We start from the raw sequence: 21,620 nt of genomic DNA, 5'->3' as shown, positions 1-21,620 counted from the left end.
TCTGCGTTGTTAACACGGGTGTCCTGTGTCACAGGGGGGCAGAGGTGACTTTGGGTCCAAAGGAGAACCCGGGAAGAAAGGCCAGAAGGGCGAGCCTGTGAGTACCTCTGCTGCCTGTTGACGGTTGCCCGGGGCAGGGCCACGTGGGGGGACCACCCAAGGTACTGCCGGAGCCCACCTGCCCTTTTCCTTCTCAGGCAGATCCTGGTCCCCCTGGTGAGCCAGGCCCGCGGGGGCAGAGAGGAGCGCCAGGACCCGAGGTAGGTCAGTCGCCCATCCCCTTGGCCCTTGGGCCACAGTCCCTGGGCCAGCCAGGCCAACAGGCAGCCCGAACCATGCAGGGGTCCTGGAGTGGCCGCGTGAGAACAAGTCCAGCCCTCCCAGCCTCGGCCATGACAGGTGTCACATCTCACGGATACCCTTCCTCCTTCCAGGGAGAGCCTGGCCCCCCAGGAGACCCCGGCCTCACGGTAGGTGTCAGTCGGGGTGGGACTCAGGGCCCTCCTCCCTCTTAAAAATCTTAAGGGCAGGTCAGCAGGGATGAGGTCAGAGCAGGAGGTGGGCAGGGGCCACAGGCTTCCTGCAGAAGCGCTTCCAGCCCCTCCCCAAGGTTTGCGCTCTGGGCTGGGGGCTGACCCCGCTGTGTCACAGGAGTGCGACGTCATGACCTACGTGAGGGAGACGTGCGGGTGCTGTGGTGAGTCGTGGCCCCCACGCGGCTTCACTGGGACACTTGTGTCCTTGGGGGCTCTTGTCCCGGGGTCAGGGTCGTCCGTCCGAGTCCTACCCTCCCGCTCACATTCACTGTTTCCCACGGTGCACCTGGCTGCACGCCCCTGGGGTCTTAGGCTGTCTCCCTGGGCCGGGGGTCAGCGCTGTCACCCGCCCACCCCTCCGCTCGCCCCGCCCCGCCTGCTCGCCCCGCCCCGCCTGCTCGCCCCGCCCTCCACTCACCACGCCCCCGCTCACCCCGCCCCGCACGCTCACCCCGCCCCCCGCAGACTGTGAGAAGCGCTGTGGCGCTCTGGACGTGGTGTTCGTCATCGACAGCTCCGAGAGCATCGGCTACACCAACTTCACCCTGGAGAAGAACTTCGTCATCAACGTGGTCAACAGGCTGGGGGCCATCGCCAAGGACCCCAAGTCGGAGACGGGTCAGCGGCCCCGCAGTGGGGTGGGGGTCCTGCAGGGCAGGGCTTGAGCAGAGGGGCCGCAGGACGCCTGAGGTCCGGATAGAAATCCACGGGAGGGGTCCCGGAGGGGTCCTAGCCCTGCCGAGGGCCGCCCTCACGCCCGCGCCCGCCCGCAGGGACCCGCGTGGGCGTCGTGCAGTACAGCCACGACGGCACCTTCGAGGCCATCCAGCTGGACGACGAGCGCATCGACTCGCTCTCCAGCTTCAAGGAGGCCGTCAAGAACCTTGAGTGGATCGCGGGCGGCACCTGGACGCCCTCGGCCCTCAAGTTCGCCTACAACCAGCTCATCAAGGAGAGCCGGCGCCAGAAGACCCGCGTGTTCGCGGTGGTCATCACGGACGGCCGCCACGACCCCCGTGACGACGACCTCAACCTGCGGGCGCTGTGCAACCACGACGTGACGGTGACGGCCATCGGCATCGGGGACATGTTCCACGAGAAGCACGAGAGCGAGAACCTGTACTCCATCGCCTGCGACAAGCCGCAGCAGGTGCGCAACATGACGCTCTTCTCCGACCTGGTGGCCGAGAAGTTCATCGACGACATGGAGGACGTGCTGTGCCCTGGTGAGTCCGGAGGAGAGGAGGGGAGGGGCGCGCGGCCGGGGAGGGGCAGGGTCTCCGCAGGCCTCCAAGGGAGCCACCGGGACCCCCGCCTCTTTTCCTCTCTCCTAGACCCCCAGATCGTGTGCCCGGACCTTCCCTGCCAAACAGGTAACGCGGGCGCCGCTGGCCCCCCAGGCAAGCCGGCAGCCAGGGCCGGGGGGAGGGCCGTGCAGGGACCCTAGGAATTGCCGCTGCAGCCGCCCCAGCGAGAAGCCTCAGATTCCAGACCCGCAGTGGCCCGGCCTCCGGGACCCCGGCACTTCCGAGGAGGGGCTGGGGGTTCAGTTGACGTCTGGAGTCACTTGGCCGCCCCACCCCCCTGGCGCATGTCGGGAGGGGGTGCGCTAAGCTCTCGGGCCGCTGGTCTCGAACACAGATTCACGGCCTCATGGGCTGAGGTGCCCAGAGGCACAGACACCCCAGGGCCACCCCGGTCCTGCAGGCGGAAGCGCTGGATCCAGTAAGTGAAATGGCTGGTCTTAAACCCTCAGGGAGGCGAACACATCCACAGCCACGGGGGCGGCTGCAGAGCGGGCCTCTGCCCTGACGCCCTGAGCTGCTGCCTGGCGGCTGGGGTTTGGTCTTCCCTCCGGAGCAGACATGTTTAGGGGGCCGTGCCTCGAGCCCTACGTGGTTGCACTAGAGCGGGAGGCTGGGGGCTGGGGACCCACGGAGGCTGCCCCCAAGGGGTCCCTTGGGGCGGGGAAGGGGCAGGATGTGTCAACCAGCTCCTCTGGGCATCCTGCTGCTGCCTCGGAGGGGCCCCTGGGGCCGGCTCTGGGTGGTGGGGCCTCCGCAGCAGGCGGGGGGCAGGGTGAGTCGGGCTGGACTGTTGGCAGGTCCCACACTGATGGGAACCTTGGGGCCTGCGTCCACATCCGTGTCTGCCACGAGGTCAGCGTTCCGGCAGGCTCCTCCCAGGCGTCAGGGGGCCCCGGGCAGGTTCAAAGGCACCAAGGCAGCCTGAGGTAAGGGACCGTGTTGTGTTGGGGACAGGGGTCCGCACACTTGTTCTGACAGAGAACTTCCAAGGAAGTGCTCGCCGAGATTGTACCAGTGACTGTGCCATGGCCGTTGGCAAGCTGTGGGGTCATCCCAGCGACGGCCTGGGCCTGGGGTCCCCAGAGCCAGCTGAAGATGGTTGTGTGTGGCGCCCAGAGCCACCCCAAACCCCAGAGGCTGGCCCAATAGCGCCAACCCCAGTCTCCCCCGGGGGCTAAAGCGGGTGGGGTCCGCGCAGAGACCCAAGTAACCCCTGGTCTGTGCCCCTGCCTTCAGGGCGCCTGACTCCTCCCAGGGTGCGGGTCCCGTGGTCAGCTTGGCCCCTCGAGGGCAGAAACCTGACCCAGCCCCTGGTGCCAGGGCCCAGCGGTGATTTTGCTGGGGAAGCTGTGAGTTTCTCGCCATGGGGGAGTCCGCTGAGGATCTCTGTAGATGTTCCTTATCAAGCTGAGGGTGGCCCCCCATTCCTAGGTACTGAGAGTCTATCGTGAACGAGTGTGGGATTTTGTCAGATGCTTTTTCTGCACCTGTTGATATGATCAGGTGGTTTTTCTTCTTTAGCTTGCTAATGTGATGGATTGTGTTCATTGAGTTTTGAGCGTTGAACCAGCCTTCCAAGACCTGGGATAGATCCCACTTGGTCATGATGTATAATACATATATATTGTTAGAGTTGATTGCTAATATTTTATTGAGGATTTTTGCATCTGTGTTTGTGAGACATCTTGGGCTGTCGTGTCCTTTCTTGTGATGTCTTTGCTTTTGATGCTAGAGTAATGCTGGTGATCTCACTTCCCCTGAGCCTCCAGGACCTGACAGTGAAAGGGAACAGCCCCCTTAGGGACCCCTCCCCTGTTCTCCTAAGTCCCCCCTCTGCTAAACTCACAATCTCATTCTCCTTTAAAGTGATTTGAAATTTCTTAGTAAATTAGACATTGTGACCAGAAGGGAAGAAAGTAGATGTAACTACAGAATATGCTTTTACAAATGACCTCCTTGACACGAGTGGACTCTGGCACGCTCGCTGAGGGCTGAGCAAATGGGGCGCTGTGTGGACGCTGCCTGCTCTGGCACGGCCCTGACCTACTGGGCCAAATGGCCCCTTCCACCCAGAGGCTCAGCCACATCTGGGCTTGGACCAAGCCAGGGGGGCAGCTCAACTGGGGCAGAACCACGAGGCTGTCAAAGAGAAACAAAGGCAGACACCAGTCAAAGGCGGCCAAGGCAGGTTTTCTGACGCGACAGCTGCTGCAGGAGGGGGAGAGCCAGGGAGACCTGAGCCCTGCTCCCCACGCCAAGGCAGGAGGCTCCGGAAGGCTGGGCGCCCCAAAGGAAGGGCGCGGGGCAGGGCTGGGGTCGTGAGGCCAGGCCACCCGGGCGCGCTAACTGGACGTGCCCTTGGCACCCTGCAGACAGGAGGCCGTGGTGTGCCTGGAGTGAGGGGCCCGGAGGGTAGGCCCTGACCTGCCCCGGGACGGGACGGGATGGGGAGAGCGTGGGGCGCGCTGAGCGTTTGCTCCCTGGTCCTCGGGGCAACGGCTCCGGGCGGGGAGGTTTACGTCTGAAGGTGAAGGGCGGGGGAGGATTTGTAACCACAAGCCGGCTAGAAGCCGCCCTGAGAGGGGCTCCAGGGGCCCCCGCCTGTCACAGGCCGGGCTGGAACAGGCAGGAAATTCTCCCCGCAGTGCTGAGCGTTTTAAGGGGGCTGGGGTCGTCCCCGGGCAGGGCCCTGAGCTGCCAGCAGCCGCCACAACCTGGTTAGTCTCAGCAGCCGTCTGTGCCAAGAGTCTTGCAGTTCTCGAGCTTCTTCTCCCCGTCTCCTCCGGGCTCCCCGAAGCCCCATTTATTTAGCTTTGGCACCCCGCGCTGACCATGCGGGAGCTGCAGCCTCCCCGGCTCCTCATCTGACGCCCTCGCTGAGCTCTTGGTCCCTCCTCGTCTCCGAGGAGAGAGGCGGCTGGAGCCCCGATCACGCCAACCAAGTCCCTTAAAGACTTCTCTGGAATCCCCCGCAGATGGACCGCGGCCTGGCGGCGAGCCCCCGGTCACCTTCCTCCGCACGGAAGAGGGCCCGGACGCCTCCTTCCCCAGGACCATCCCCCTGATCCAACAGTTGCTAAACGCCACGGAGTTCACACAGGACCCAGCCTCCTACTCCAGGCTGGTGGCTGTGCTGGTCTACACCGCGGAGCGGGCCAAGTTCGCCACGGGCGGCGAGCGGCAGGACTGGATGGACCTGTTCATTGACACCTTTAAGCTGGTGCACAGGGACATCGTGGGCGACCCCGAGACCGTGCTGGCGCTCTGCTGAACCCACGGGCTGCAGCCCCGCCGGCTGCATTAGCTCCCAGGCGCTGCCTGCCTTACACTGCGGGGCTTAAGACAGCAGGAAGCTGTTCTCTTGGTCCGGAGGCCAGAAGCCCAAAAGCAAGGTGTCCCAGGGCCGTGTGCCCTCTGGGCCTCTAAGGGAGGTCCCTTCCTGCCTCTCCAGCTCCTGTCTCTGCCTCTGTGGACACATGGCCTCTCCCCTTCCCCCCACGCCCTGCCCCGGCCTCCCTCCTACAGGGACACTTGTGGCATTTAGGGCCAGATAATCCAGGAGAGTCTCCCCATTTCAAGGGAATTATTAATTGAATTCCATCTGCAAAGTCCTTTTGCCATATAAGGTCATATTCACAGGCTCCAGGATTAGGACGTAGGCATCTCTTGGGGACCATTATTTAGCCGAAAAGAAAGAGGGAAGACCAGAGCCTCATAAGCAGCCCCAACTCCCGGCTTCACCTCTGGCCTCTGTGCCCAGGTCACCCCTTGTGCACTTCTCTCGTCCCCCTGGTTGATACATTGAGAAACCCCCCCAAACCAGCAGTCCCTGCATTTCTGACTCTGACCGCAGGGACTTAGAGGCCCAGGGGCACACAGGGAACTCGCTGGGCAGTTTCAGCTCTAGCTCCAGCCCTGTGGGTTTAAAGCCAAAGCTGCTCTTCATCTGCACTGCCATACAAATAAGCTCCTTTAAAAAAAAAAAAATCTGCCAGAAACACTCGCTCCTCCGCGGGTAGCCCAGTACTGCAGGCGACACACCCAAGAGTGTCCTTCAGGTGCTGTGAGCGTATCTCATACATTCTATAAAAGCTGCAAAATCAGGAGTGTGAATGTGTGCTGTGGTCAGCGACTTGCTGAGGCGAACTGCTTGCTCGCCTGGACCTCGGGGGTTGCCCATGCAGTGGGGCACCTGGTGCCTGCGGGGCCCAAGCGGGATCCTGAGCCCCTCGTGGTTGGTGCCACAGGTCAGGACCTCCTTCTGATGGGATCCCTGTGTTTCCGGCCCTGGCTCAGCACGCCTGGGCTGTGACCGGAGTCCTTTCCCGCCCGGGTCAGGAGGGTGCCCATGGGGCTGAGGAGCTGGATCCATGAGGGAGGACCAGCCCCGCCCCTGCCGAGCCCCGTTGGCCGTTAGAGCTGAGATCTCAGCAGTGCCTTGGGCGAGGGGCTTGGCTGCACGTTCCTGGACGGAGACCCAGCCTGTGGTCCCGTGTGTGGAGCGGGTTTTCAGGCTGTGCAGAGGCGCCCACGTCCACTCAGAGGCCCAGCCTCAGCCCTGGTGGCAGCCTTGCCCTCACACTGTCCAGCATGTCCTGGGCTGGTGACTGGCCGGATGAGGGCAAGGGTCTCAGGTAACAAGGAGTCACCCGGGCTGCCACAGGGGTCTGGCCACACCTGTGCCCACTGCCCACCGAAGCCTTGGCCAGTCGAGGGGACACAGGCCCCTTCTCTCGCTGATGCTCCCAGGGCTGGGAGAGATACGGCCCAGCCTCCAGAGGTGGGTCCTTGCGTCTGGGGATCTTCATGAGGTCCTTTTACACGATCACAGGTGTGATGACACCTCTCTCCCCCACTCCTACTCCCCATGGACCGTGGTCCTTTGGGGCGCATCCAATTCTTGGGCCAAAAGAAGGGGCTTTACTGATCCCTGCCTGCCCGCGAGGCCTGAAGGAGGTCGCTGGGCAGAGATGGTGCTGGGAGAGTGGAAAGGGACCCCTCAGCCTCAGGTTTGGGGACATTTCCTGGTGGGAGCACAACCAGGAGAGACGGGGTCGGTCCCAGGGAGACAGGGTAGGAGCCTGGACCCACGTCCTGGGTGCCGTGGAGGGCTCCCGACCGCCGGTGATCTTGGGTGACGCTCCAGCGGTCTGAGTGGCTCCTGTGGACGGGGTGCGCGCAGAGAGGCGGGCGCAGGGCGTGGCCTGGGCGGGCGTGGCCCGGGGGGCGCGGCTGGGGCGGGGCAGCGGGGCCTCACCCAGGTCGCCCGCGCACCACCCCGTCTCGCCCCCAGAGCTGTACGTGGCCCAGTGCACGCAGCGGCCCGTGGACATCGTCTTCCTGCTGGACGGCTCCGAGCGGCTGGGCGAGCAGAACTTCCACAAGGCGCGGCGCTTCGTAGAGGAGGTGTCCCGGCGGCTGACCCTGGCGCGCAGGGACGACGACCCGCTCAACGCGCGCGTGGCGCTGCTGCAGTTCGGAGGCCCGCGCGAGCAGCAGGTGGCCTTCCCGCTGACCTCCAACCTGACCGTCATCCAGGAGGCGCTGGCAAGCGCGCGCTACCTCAACTCCTTCTCGCACGTGGGCGCGGGCATCGTGCACGCCATCAACGAGGTGGTGCGCGGCGCGCGGGCCGGGGCGCGGCGCCACGCCGAGCTGGACTTCGTGTTCCTCACGGACGGCGTCACGGGCAACGACAGCCTGGAGGAGGCGGTGCACTCCATGCGCAAGCAGGACGTGGTACCCACCGTGGTGGCCGTGGGCGGCGACGTGGACGCGGACGTGCTCGCCAAGATCAGCCTGGGCGACCCGGCCGCCGTCTTCCGCGAGAAGGACTACGACAGCCTGGCCCAGCCTGGCTTCTTCGACAGGTTCATCCGCTGGATCTGCTAGCGCCCCCCGGCCGCCCCCACCACCAGCCCCGCGCCCCCTGCCCCGCGGGCGCTGTCCTCCTGTCCGTGGTGCTACTCAGACCCCACCTGAGCGGTCCGGCGCACTGAGGGCTCAATCTCTCCACGTGTGGGTGTAAAGTCAGGAGCGGAGGACCCCCGCCCGCCCCGGCTCCTACCGGCGATCCCGCAGCCCTGGACACCCTGAGCGCACTGCCCCTCTTCACCATCCACCCTTGTCCTGCCCTCTGTGCCCTCCTGGGACCCCAGAGGCTTCCCGGGGAGCACATCTGGGGCTGGCCTCCCTCAGCCCAGCCTCATTCCCAGACTTGTCCTCCCCCGAGCGCCCTCCCAGAGGCTCTCTGCCAGCCCTCCTGGCCCCGCTCCCAGGTCTCTGGGCGTCGCCTGCCCCATCAGACTGAGCTGTGACAGCAGGCCCTGCACCTCCCTGTGTGCACACACCCCAGTCCAATAAAGGCTTTGAACCCCGCTTGCTGCCCAGCTTCCAAGTGTCTGTGCCAGTGGGGATGCTGAGACCGTGCACATGAGCCCCAGGACTGATCATGCCCCGGGGTCCCCGGATTGCTCTGTGCACCCAGAGGGCGCCGGGCCTGCCCTCCTGTCCTTCCAGGCACCCACTCCCAGGGGCACCGACCGGATGGCTTCAGCCGTGGAATCCACCTCGGTCTGGTTGGCTTTGGGCTGAAAACAAAGTATTTGGTCAGTGAAGTCTCACTCTGTCCCCAGAACGGGGCCAGAGCACTTTAGGGATGTTTGTTGGTTTGCATGAGGTTATTTGTGGATAGAGATAGGTGATAGAGAGATGACAGATGATAGAAAGAGGGGATACAGATAGATGGTAGACAGATGACAGGTACACAGATGAGAGAGAGATAGGTGATTGATATATAGATAATAGATAGATGACAGGTACACAGATGACAGAGAAGTAGATAGATAATTGATTGATATATAGATGATAGATAGATAGGGGAGAAATGAGAGAGAGGCTCTTTTTTTCTGGCAGCCTCAGTGACTTTGTGTCCAGACGTGCAGGTCTTTTAAGTTCACCCTCTGGGAAGTGCCCTGTTAAACCCCAGGCTGTTTAGTCTGCTGGGCCTGGCCTAACAAAGTACCTCAACCTGGGGGCTTAAACAACGGTCTGGAGGCCAGCAGGCGGCGGAGTCCAGGTGTCCTCAGCGCCGCGCCCCCGCTGAGCTCTCGGGAGGGGTTGTTCCAGGCCCTCCAGCCCCTGTCGCTCCTCTGCTCGCAGCGTCCCTCGGATCTTCACACGTGATCTCCCCGGGCCCGTCTGTGTCCACGTTTCCCTTCTGGACACGGACACAGCCATTTTGGATTAGGGCCCATTCTACCCCAGGATGATCTCATCTCAACTAATTACAGATTATGTTGCAACGACTCTATTTCCAAATAAGGTCAAATTCTGAGGTACTGGGGGCTAGGACTTCGACATGGGAATTTGGGGGAGGGGGACACAGTTCAGCCCAGAACACGATGACACCCTGTTGACCCCCCTTTGGGGGTGACTGACTCACTTCCGTCTCTCCTGTCATCTGCCTACACAGCCTGCAGCTGAAAGGCAGGGCGTCACATCAAGTATCTTCTCTTCCTCTGCCCCCCTCCCTCCCCGCAAAGAACCATACAAAACGCTTGCACGAGAAAGAGAAGAGCCGACAGCCCCAGGCCTCATGCCGGAGGGCTGGCGCCTGTGAACTTCCCGGGGGCAGCGGGGGGTGGGGGGGAGGCAGGGGCCCCTCCCTCCACACATCTGGAGTTCTGCCCGCTGGACCCTGCACGGGGTCCCCTCTGCAGAAGAAAGGACATCCCTCTCCGTGACTCCGGCCTACGACCACAGCGAGCGGGTGGGTGGGGTCCTTCCAGGGCGCAGGCCACCTTGGAGACCTGCAGGGTGCCCGCCGCGCTCTCCGCTGGGGCCCCGACCTCCCTGGAGGGCAAGGGCACCAGCTCCCTCTCAGGGCTGTTCCTCGAGGCCCCATGTCCCCAGCCCTCAGCCCCTTGGAGGGACGCTCAGACACACTCCCTGCCACGTGTGGTGTCTGAGTTAGGGCTCTGCGTTTTCCTACAAGAGCCTTCCCTCATACACACGGGACACCCTCAGGCCCTCCTCTACAGCTGGGGTTAGCTGGGCCCCCGCTCCGCCTGCTCCCCGCCACCCAGCCCCACTCGGACATGGATCCTGTCCCCTGAGAGCAGGGGACATGAGTGAAGGAGACTCAGCACAGATGAACCCAAATGGGCTCACCTGGGGCCAAGGTCACAGAAGGAAGCCAGCAGAGTGGCCATAGAACCTGCCCAGGACAGCCGCTGTGCAGGCATCACCGGCGTGCAGTCCTTGGGGGAGCCCAGTGGACTCCCCAGGCCTCAAAAGTGTGCACAAGGCCATGGGTCCTCATACTGAGGAACCACGCCCTTATTCTGTGACCAAGACACAGTGTTCGAGGTGGTCCCTTAGCCTGAGTGGATGTCATGCCTGTCAACTCCACCCCCCACAGGAAGGACAGACTCAGGCCAGAGTGCTCTAGGCCATCAAAGTGTCCGTAAGGAGCCAGCCACACTCCTGTCTCTGAGAGTGGCATATCCCTCACTAGCATCCCCACACCGACACCCCTCATGAGCAACCCGACACTAAGGCCCCTCACCAGCATCCCCTCAACATCTCTGCACAAACACCCCTCACCCAGGACCCTCACCAGTGTCAACATTCTAATGTCCCCACACCAACGTCCCACATTAATGTCCCCTCATTACCATCCGGTCATCACTCAGCAATGGCCACACAAATGTTACCCCACCGACAAGCCCTTACAACTGTCCCCACACTACTGTCCCCTCAATAACTTTTCATAGCACCTCTCAGTAACGACCCATCCCCAGCCTCCTCACCAACACCCTTCACTAGTTCCCCATACTAACAGCTCCTACTGTCCCCTCAGAAATGTCCCCTCAGTAATGTCCCCTCACCAGCATTCCTCACTAACGTCATCTCACTAATATACTCCCAGTAGCGTCCCTCACAGACACTCCCTCAACAATTTCCTCACCAACGGCCCCACAGTAACACTCACACTGTCTCTACCATTATACCTTCACCTGTGTCCTCGCACAAATGTCCCCTCACCCCAGGCCTCCCCACCAACATCTCCTCACACTGTCCCTCACAAACATTCTTCAGCAAAGTCCCCAAACCAACATCCTTTCACTAACATACCCTCAAAAATATGCACTCACAAACGTCACCTCTTAACATCCCCACAAGAACGGCCCCCACTAACACCGCCTCAGCAAAGACCCGTCACTAACGCCCTCTCAGTAGCACCCTCTCAGGAACACCCTGTCACCCACATCCCTCACTAAGTCCTCCTCGCCAGATCCCCCGCGGTAACACCTCTCCCCATCACCCCTCACACACCACCTCACCAGTGTGCTCCCACTGACACCTCCACACTAACATCTCTTCCCAAAGTCACCTCCCCAAACCTTCCCCAGGCACGGGCTCAGCCTCCAGCCGTCCCTAGAAAGGCCTGGGCAGGGCGCAGGGCTGGGGGACAGGGAGAGGACAGGACAGGGCTGGGGCAGGGCCCCATCAGCTCTCAGGGAGGTTGAAGCAGAGCTGCAGCCCCAGCGAGGAGGCCACTCCGGGGCCGACAGGACACAGTCCCACAGCTCGACGGTGGCCACTCGGGCCTGACTTAGTGAGTCCCCATCACGGCTGCCCCCGAACACCTGAGGCCCTTCCCAGACCCCTGGGACAACCCCCTCCAGGTCCAGGACTGGTGCTCTGACCAGGCCCAGCTGACCCTCCCAGGTCAGCCTCTGTGCCCCACCCTACCTGCACTCAGCTGCCTCCATCAGGAAGTAAGATTCTCCCAGGACCACCCTGTCAAGGTGTAGCTGTGCTCCCCAGACAGAAGGGCCCATCTCCCTTCCCTGCCCCCAAGGCCCCATGCCCCACCTCTGGGCAGCCAGGGACGGACCTGTGCTCGCACGGCTGGGCCTGCTGCTGTCCAGGGAGGTCAGAGGCGAGGGGCTGATGCCAGGACCTCCGGCCATGGTGTGAGGGGCCCGGGAGGGCACCCACCCAGGTGGGGATAGTGGAGGTGGTGGTCCTAGTAGCATTCTCAGTGAAAAAAGAGAAACAAAAACTGTGATTAGATCCTTCTCCCCTTCCCTGTAGTTGATAAGCATATATATAATAAATTTGACTGTAAAATTTTTAAATGACTCTATAACCAAAATGCTATTATAAACAGAATTAGAAACAAACTGGAGAGGAGCAATTGGTTCAAGATGGCGGAGTAGAAGGACGTGCGCTCACTCCCTCTTGCAAGAGCACCAGAATCACAACTGACTGCTGAACAATCATCGACAGGAAGACACTGGAACTCACCAGAAAAGATACCCCACATCCAAAGACAAAGGAGAAGCTGCAATGAGACGGTAGGAGGGGTGCAATCACAATAAAATCAAATCCCATAACTGGTGGGTGGGTGACTCACAAACTGGAGAACAATTATACCACAGAAGTCCACCCACTGGAGTGAAGGTTCTGAGCCCCACGTCAGGCTTCCCAACCTGGGGGTCCAGCAATGGGAGAAGGAATTCCCAGAGAATCAGACTTTGAAGGCTAGCGGGATTTGATTGCAGGACTTCGACAGGACTGGGGGAAACAGAGACACCACTCTTGGAGGGCACACACAAAGTAGTGTGCGCATTGGGACCCAGGGGAAGGAGCAGTGACCCCCATAGAGACTGAACCAGACCTACCTGCTAGTGTTGGAGGTCTCCTGCAGAGTTGGGGGGTGGCTCTGTCTCACTGTGAGGACAAGGACACTGGCAGCAGAAGTTCTGGGAAGTACTCCTTGGCGTGAACTCTCCAGAGTCCGCCATTAGCCCCACCAAAGAGCCTATAGCCTCCAGTGCTTGATCATCTCAGGCCAAACAACCAACAGGGAGGGAACTCAGCCCCACCCATCAGCAGACAAGCAGATTAAAGTTTTACTGAGCTCTGTCCACCAGAGCTACACCCAGCTCTACCCACCACCAGTCCCTCCCATCAGGAAGCTTGCACAAGCCTCTTAGATAGCCTCATCCACCAGAGGGCAGACAGCAGAAGCAAGAAGAACTACAATGCTGCAGGCTGTGGAACAAAAACAATATTCACAGAAAGACAGACAAAATGAAAAGGCACAGGGCTATGTACCAGATGAAGGAACAAGATAAAACCCTAGAAAAACAATTAAATGAAGTGGAGATAGGCAACCTTCCAGAAAAAGAATTCAGAATAATGATAGTGAAGATGATCCAGGACTCTGGAAAAAGAATGGAGGCAAAGATCAAGAAGATGCAAGAAATGTTTAACAAAGACCTAGAAGAATTAAAGAACAAACAAACAGAGATGGGTAATACAATAACTGAAATGAAAAATACACTAGAAGGATCAATAGCAGCAAAACCGAGGCAGAACAGATAAGTGACCTGGAAGACAGAATGGCGGAATTCACTGCCGCAGAACAGAATAAAGAAACAAGAATGAAAAGAAATGAAGACAGCCTAAGAGACCTCTGGGACAACATTAAATGTACCAAAATTCACATTATAGGGGTCCCAGAAGGAGAAGAGAGAGAGAAAGGACCCGAGAAAATATTTGAAGAGATTATAGTTGAAAACTTCCCTAACATGGGAAAAGAAATAGCCACCCAAGTCCAGGAAGCACAGAGAGTCCCAGGCAGGAAAAATCCAAGGAGAAACACGCCAAGACACATAGTAATCAAATTGGCAAGAATTAAAGACAAAGAAAACTTATTAAAAGCAACAAGGGAGGGCTCACCTGGTGGTGCAGTATTAAGAATCCGCCTGCCAATGCAGGGGACATGGGTTGAAGCCCTGGTCCCAGAAGATCCCACATGCTGCAGAGCAATGAAGCCCGTGTGCCACAACTACTGAGCCTGCGCTCTAGAGCCCGCAAGCCACAACTACTGAGCCCGCGTGCCACAACTACTGAAGACTGCGCGCCTAGAGCCAATGCTCCACAACAAGAGAAACCACCACAATGAGAAGCCCACACACCACAACGAAGAGTAGCCCCCACTCGCTGCAACTAGAGAAAGCCTGCGTGCAGCAATGAAGACCCAATGCAGCCAAAAATAAATAAATAAATTTATATATTAAAAAAAATGCAACAAGGGAAAAACGACAAATAACATACAAGCGAACTCCCATAAGGTTAACAGCTGATTTCTCAGCAGAAACTCTACAAGCCAGAAGGGAGTGGCACAATATATTTAAAGTGATGAAAAGGAAGACCTTACAATCAAGATTACTCTATCCGGCAACGATCTCATTCGGATTTGACGAAGAAATCAAAAGCTTTACAGACAAGCAAAAGCTAAGGGATTTCAGCACCACCAAACCAGCTCTACAACAAATGCTAAAGGAACTTCTCTGAGTGAGAAACAGAAGAGAAGAAAAGGACCGATAGGGCTTCCCTGGTGGCTCAGTGGTTGAGAATCTGCCTGCCAATGCAGGGGACACGGGTTCGAGCCCTGGTCTGGGAAAATCCCACATGCCACGGAGCAACTAAGCCCGTGTGCCACAACTACTGAGCCTGCGCGCCTGGAGCCTGGGCTCCGCAACAAGAGAGGCCGCGATAGTGAGAGGCCTGCGCACTGCAATGAAGAGTGGCTCCCGCTTGCCGCAACTAGAGAAAGCCCTCTCACAGAAACGAAGACCCAACACAGTCAAAAATAAATATTAATTAATTAATTTTTTAAAAAAAAGAAAAGGACCGATTAAAACAAACCCAAAACAATTCAGAAAATGGTAATAGGAACACACATATCAATAATTACCTTAAATGTGAATGGATTAAATGCTCCAACCAAAAGACACAGTCTTGCTGAATGGTTACAAAAACAAGACCCATCTATATGCTGTCTACAAGAGACCCACTTCAGACCTAGGGACACATGCAGACTGAAAGTGAGGCGATGGAAAAAGATATTCCATGAAAATGAAAATCAAAAGAAAGCTGGAGTAGCAATACTCATATCAGATAAAATAGACTTTAAAATAAAGAATGTTACAAGATACAAGGAAGGACACTACATAATGATCAAGGGATCAATCCGAGAAGAAGATATAACAGTTAAATATATGCACCCAACATAGGAGCACCTCAATGCATAAGGCAAATGCTAGCAGCTATAAAGAGGAAATTGACAATAACACAGTAATAGTGGGAGATTTTAACACCTCATTTACACCAATGGACAGATCATCCAGACAGAAAATTAAGGGAACACACGCTTTAAATGACACAAAAGACCAGATAGATTTAATTGATATTTATAGGACATTCCAGCCAAAAACAGCAGATTACACTTTCTTCTCAAGTGCACATGGAACATTCTCCAGGATAGATCACATCTTGGGTCACAAATCAAGCCTCGGTAAATTTAAGAAAATTGAAATCATATCAAGCATCTTTTCCAACCACAACACTATGAGATTAGAAATCAAATACAGGGGAAAAAACGTAAAAAACACAAACACATGGAGGCTAAACAATACGTTACTAAATAAACAAGAGATCAATGAAGAAATCAAAAAATACCTAGAGACAAATGACAACGAAAACACGACGATCCAAAACCTATGGGATACAGCAAAAGCAGTTCTAAGAGGGAAGTTTATAACAATACAAGCTTACCTCAAGAAACAAAAAAAATCTCAAATAAACAAACTAACCTCACACCTAAAGGAACTAGAGAAAGAAGAACAAACAAAACCCAAAGTTAGCAGAAGGAAAGAAATCATAAAGATCAGAGCAGAAAAAAAATGAAATAGAAACAAAGAAAACAATAGCAAAGATCAATAAAACTAAAAGCTTGTTCTTTGAGAAGATAAACAAAATTGATAAACCTTATCCAGACTCATCAAGAAAAAGAGGGAGAGGACTCAAATCAATAAAATTAGAAACGAAAAAGGAGATGTTACAACGGACACTGCAGAACTACAAAGCATCATAAGAGACTACTACAAGCAACTCTATGCTGATAAAATGGACAACCTGCAAGAAATGGACAAATTCTTAGAAAGGTATAACCTTCTGAGACTGAACCAGGAAGAAATAGAAAATATGAACAGACCAATCACAAGTAATGAAATTGAAACTGATTAAAAATCTTCCAAAACCAGACAAAGATCCTACAAAAAAAAGAAAATTACAGACCAATATCACTGATGAATATAGATGCGAAAATCCTCAACAAAATACTAGCAAACAGAATCCAACAACACATTAAAAGGATCATACACCATGATCAAGTGGGATTTATCCCAGGGATGCAAGGATTCTTCAACATACGCAAATCAATCAATGTGATACACCATATTAACAAATTAAGGAATAAAAAACATATGATCATCTCAATAGATGCAGAAAAAGCTTTTGACAAAGTTCAACACTCATTTATGATAAAAACTCTCCAGAGTGTGGGCATAGAGGGAACCTACCTCAACATAATAAAGGCCATATACAACAAAGCCACAGCAAACATCATTCTCAATGGTGAAAAACTGAAAGCATTTCCTCTAAGATCAGGAACAAGACAAGGATGTCCACTCTCACCACTATTATTCAACATAATTTTGGAAGTCCTAGCCATGGCAATCAGAGAAGAAGAAATAAAAGGAATCCAGTTTGGAAAAGAAGAAGTAAAACTATCACTGTTTGCAGATGACATGATACTATACATAGATAATCCTGAAGATGCCACCAGAAAACTACTAGAGCTAATCAATGAATTTGGTAAAGTTGCAAGATACAATATTAATGCACAAAAATCTCCTGCATTCCTATACACTAACAATGAAAGATCAGAAAGAGAAATTAAGGAAACAATCCCATTCACCATTGCAACAAAAAGAATAAAATACCTAGGAATAAACCTACCTAAGGAGGTAAAAGACCTGTAGTCAGACAACTATAAGGCACTGATGAAAGAAATCGAAGATAAAAAAAAAAAAAGACAAAACAAACAAAACAAAAACAAAAAAAATCAAAGATAACACAAACAGATGGAGAGATAAACCATGTTCTTGGATTGGAAGAATCAGTATTGTGAAAATGACTGTACTACCCAAAGCAATCTACAGATTCAATGCAATCCCTATCAAACTACCAGTGGCATTTTTCACAGAACTAGAACAAAAAATTTCACAATTTGTATGGAAACACAAAAGATCCTGAATAGCCAAAGCAATCTTGAGAAAGAAAAATGGAGCTGGAGGAATCAGACGTCCTGACTTCAGACTATACTACAAAGCTACAGTCATCAAGACAGTATGGTACTGGCACAAAAACAGAAATATAGGTCAATGGAATAGGATAGAAAGCCCATAGATAAACCTTCATACATATGGTCACCTTATCTTTGATAATGAAGGCAAGCATATACAATGGAGAAAAGACAACCTCTTCAATAAGTGGTGCTGGGAAAACTGGACAGCTACATGTAGAAAAATGAAATAAGAACACTCCCTAACACCATACACAAAAATAAACTCAGAATGGATTAAAGACCTAAATGTAAGAATGGACACTATAAAACTCTTAGAGGAAAACATAGGAAGAACACTCTTTGACATAAATCACAGCAAGATCTTTTTTGATCCACCTCCTAGAGTAATGGAAATAAAAACAAAAATAAACAAATGGGACCTAATGAAACTTCAAAGCTTTTGCACAGCAAAGGAAACCATAAACAAGACGAAAAGACAACCCTCAGAATGGGAGAAAATACTTGCAAAATCAACGGCAAAGGATCAATCTCCAAAATATATAAACAGCTCATGCAGCTCAATATTTAAAAAACAAACAACCCAAATCAGAAAGTGGGCAGAAGACCTAAATAGACATTTCTCTAAAGAAGATGTACAGATGGCCAAGAGGCAAATGAAAAGCTGCTCAACATCACTAATTATTAGAGAAATGCAAATCAAAACTACAATGAGGTATCACCTCACACCAGTTAGAATGGGCATCATCAGAAAATCTACAAACAACAAATGCTGGAGAGGGTGTGGAGAAAGGGGAACCCTCTTGCACTGTTGGTGGGAATGTAAACTGATACAGCCACTATGCAGAACAGTATGGAGGTGCCTTAAAAAATTAAAAATAGAATTACCATATGACCTAGCAATCCCACTACTGGGCATATACCCAGAGAAAACCATAATTCAAAAAGACACATGCACCCCAATGTTCATTGCAGCACTATTTACAATAGCCAGGTCATGGAAGCAACCTAAATGCCCATCGACAGACAAAGGGATAAAGAAGTTGTGGTACATATATACAGTAGAATATTACTCAGCCATAAAAAGGAACGAAATTGGGTCATTTGTAGACAAATGGATGGACCTAGAGACTGTCATACAGAGTGAAGTAAGTCAGAAAGAGAAAATCAAATATCGTATATTAACGCATATATGTGGAATCTAGAAAAATGGTACAGATGAACTGGTCTGCAAGGCAGAAATGGAGACACAGATGTAGAGAACAAACGTATGGACACCAAGGGGGGAAAGCGGGGGTGTGGGGGTTGGTGGGATGAATTGGGGGATTGGGATTGACATGTATACACTATTACGTATAAAATAAGTAACTAATAAGAACCTGCTGTATAAAAATAAATAAATAAAATTAAATTTAAAAAAAAAAAAAAGAAACAAACTGGAGAGACATTACAGGACATATGACAAGCCGAGGGTTGTGTCTGCACTATAACAAACCCACAGATTCATAAGAAGGAAAGTGACTCCAAGGAAACGGACAAAGAACATCAGCAGACAGAAAGTGAAGTAGGTATAAATGGCCAACAGGCACGCTTTCATAAGACAAATCATTAATAACCAATTAGACCCGAGCATGTGCTGGAGCATCTTTCCAGCAGCATCTGGAAGCACAAGCATTAGTCCCAAAGCTTGTGAAATACCTGAGACCTGGGAATGGCCTCCTGTGGGGGGGGTCAGCGTGGGGACACCCCTGGATTTGCCTGGCAGAGCCTCTTCCAACTCAGGTGGGGGTCCCTTGAAGACAGGGTGTCCCCAGGCCAGAGTCCCCCAAAGACAGGATCTCCCCAGGTCAGAGTCTCCCTGGGGTCAGTGTCGCCAGGGGAGGGTCCCTCGGGAGGGTCCCTCCCATCTGCCCACAGGGCACCCCCTGGTCTGTCACAAGAAACAGGCCACGTGGTCGCTGCTGAGGATGAAAGGTGTCTGGAGGCAGAAGCCCGGCCCCCTTGGTCTTGCAGAAGGTCGTCCCACCACGGGGTGGAGGGGGCAGCATCTGGGGGGGAAGGGTGTGGAGCAGCGTTGGGGGGCCCTCGGGGAAGGCGGGAGGCGAGGCGGGCGGGCTGCAGGGCCTCCCGTGAGCGCCCCGGAGCTGGACGAGCCCCCCAATCCCAGCACCCGGTCCTGCGGGAGAGGGTGGGCGTGGCGGGTCTCCCCTCGCTCAGGGATCTGTGCCTGGATCCCGCCGTGCAGTGGGCGCCAAGCAGGGTCCTGGGTGCCGCCCTGAGATGTCTGGGGTCAGCTGAGCCAGGGCCGTGGGGAAGGAGAGCAGAGACCCCGCGTTTCCGAGCCACCACAGACACACACACACACACACACAAACACACACACACACACACACAAACACACACACACACACACACACACACACACACACACACACACGGCGAGACCCCAGGCGCCTCGCCTTCCAACCCCTCAAAGGCAGCAGAGGAGGGACCTGGTGGAGACGCGGAGAGTCAGGACCAGTGGGCTGGGGTGGAGTGGGGCCCGCGCAGCGGACGAGCTCCCAGATCACGAGGAGGGCCTCCTGCTCAGGGACGCTGTGGTTTCCACCAAAAATAACGACCATGAGCAATTACAACTGCCTCAGATACAAGCAAGAAAGAGCGGATGAAGGGAGTCGTGAAGGAGCCGCGTTGCCTCCTGGGCAGCCCGGACCCTCGATGCGCCGTCTGGGGGGTGGATTTTAAAGCCACTTGCAGTTCTTCCCCTAAGCCCCTTGGAAGGAATTCCATCCCTCCCCATACGGGCCTGCGGGTCCCCTCCCCAGGACAGCCCCCCACCCCTGCTGCTCCACGTGTAGACCGGGCCCCTACGAGAGCCTCTGGCCTGCGCGGCTGCAGGCCCCTCACCTGTGCCCACACTCCACCGGGAGAATACAGTAGAGGTAAGGGAGACCCTGCACCCCAAGCTCACGCCCTTTCCAGAGTTCACCCCTTGAGGAATTTCCTGGAGCTGTCCTTGCATTTGCACAGATACACGCATACCGGCTTGCACACGCAGACAAGCACACCCACTGCACACCTGCTCAGACACTGTCCTTGTCAGTTTAATTTGTAGGAGCTTTTCTATTGGTCATAGTAACTCTACCTGTTATCTATGTTGGGTTTTTTCCTTCCAATAGGTTCTTGACATTTACTTTGGGATATGACGTCTTTTACCAAAACAAGTTTTGGGGGGTTTTTTGGGGTTTTCTTAATAAATTTATTTTATTTATTTATTTTTGGCTGTGTTGGGTCTCATTGCTGTGCGCAGGCTTTCTCTAGTTGCGGCGAGCGGGGGCTACTCTTCATTGCGCTGCGCGGGCTTCTCATTGCAGTGGCTTCTCTTGTTGCGGAGCACGGGCTCAAGGCGTACAGGCTTCAGTAGTTGGGGCACGTGGGCTCAGTAGCTGTGGCTCACGGGCTCTAGAGCACAGGCTCAGTAGTTGTGGCGCACGGGCTTAGTTGCTCTGTGGCATGTGGGATCTTCCCGGACCAGGGCTCAAACCCGTGGACCCTGCATTGGCAGGCGGATTCTTAACTACTGAGCCACCAGGGAAGCCCACAAAACAAGTTTTTAAATTGTCAGATAGTAAGACTTCCCTGTAAAACATTTGGGTTCTCTGCCTTGCTCAAGGAGGATATACTCCCCAAATCATTTTCTCTTAATATCTTGTATGGTTACCTAGCATACTTTTTGTTTTTCCATGTGCACAGCCTGTCTGGAAGGAATTTCAGAGTGTGATGACTTTTTCAAATTATTTTTAACGGGAACTTCCTGGAGGCAGGAGGATACAAACACAAACACGTGAACATATATTCTTCATTCTTCCTTCACTACGTAAAGAGAGCAGATCAAATGCAGCCGAGGACGCCCCCGGGGAAGGAGCTGGAGGCTGGTGGATATTTAGGGCCAGTCTAGTGCCCAATAGAAAAACAGGCTACACACATGAACAGACTACAGAAAAGGAAATCCATCATTAATGATATGAAGAGACAGTCAACCTCAGATATAACAAAAGATAATTAAACCATACTGACACCCATCTTCCACCTCTCAAGGCAAAACCCCCAAAGTTTGACAATACACTCAGTTGGGAAGTGTATCTGTCAGCTGCTGCTACATAACAACCAGCCACGACGTCTCATGGATGGGACAGTTGAAATTTATTTCATTCCTGAATCAGCCAGGGCAGCTCTGCTTAAGACTCCTGGGGCTGCCTCAGGCCCGACTCTCGCCGAGGGGCTGTGGGTCAGTGGGGAGGCTCAGGCCAATGGCAGTGGCCACCTGGGGAAGGCCATCCTCGGGTGGAGGTCAGGGGTTCCCAGACAGGCAACAGGTGAGAAACAGGTGAGTCTTCTCCGGCCCGGTGGGCACCGTGCTCACCCCCTCAGCCCCCATCCCAGCATCTGAGAGCTGGGGACACACTCCACCGTCAGTGGTGAGAACTGGGGCTCCTCCGAACTCTGCCACGGGAACAAGGGGGGATTGAGTGCAGTGGTGCAGCTGCT

The 21,620-nt window shown here is 54.6% G+C and overlaps 1 protein-coding gene across 3 annotated transcripts in view; it reads left to right on the top strand.

Annotated features, from left to right (window-relative positions):
* COL6A2 (collagen type VI alpha 2 chain) overlaps positions 1-8,221 on the top strand; it is a 36,884-nt gene extending 28,663 nt beyond the window's left edge. For 2 of the 3 annotated variants that reach the window (XM_061193775.1, XM_061193776.1), the window contains 8 exons: positions 35-97; positions 198-260; positions 435-470; positions 652-697; positions 1,002-1,154; positions 1,310-1,762; positions 1,871-1,909; positions 7,137-8,221. In XM_061193775.1, coding sequence (XP_061049758.1) covers positions 35-97; positions 198-260; positions 435-470; positions 652-697; positions 1,002-1,154; positions 1,310-1,762; positions 1,871-1,909; positions 7,137-7,735 — 1,452 coding nt within the window. In that variant the 3' untranslated portion in view covers positions 7,736-8,221. Of the gene's footprint in view, positions 1-34; positions 98-197; positions 261-434; positions 471-651; positions 698-1,001; positions 1,155-1,309; positions 1,763-1,870; positions 1,910-4,818; positions 5,947-7,136 lie in introns of those variants that run through there. The other variant, XM_061193777.1, reaches the window with a different exon arrangement.
* Positions 8,222-21,620: the final 13,399 nt, after the last annotated feature.

Source organism: Eubalaena glacialis, chromosome 6 (assembly GCF_028564815.1).
Source record: "Eubalaena glacialis isolate mEubGla1 chromosome 6, mEubGla1.1.hap2.+ XY, whole genome shotgun sequence".
Taxonomy (NCBI): domain Eukaryota; kingdom Metazoa; phylum Chordata; class Mammalia; order Artiodactyla; family Balaenidae; genus Eubalaena; species Eubalaena glacialis.
This window is presented reverse-complemented; position numbering and strand designations above follow the sequence as displayed.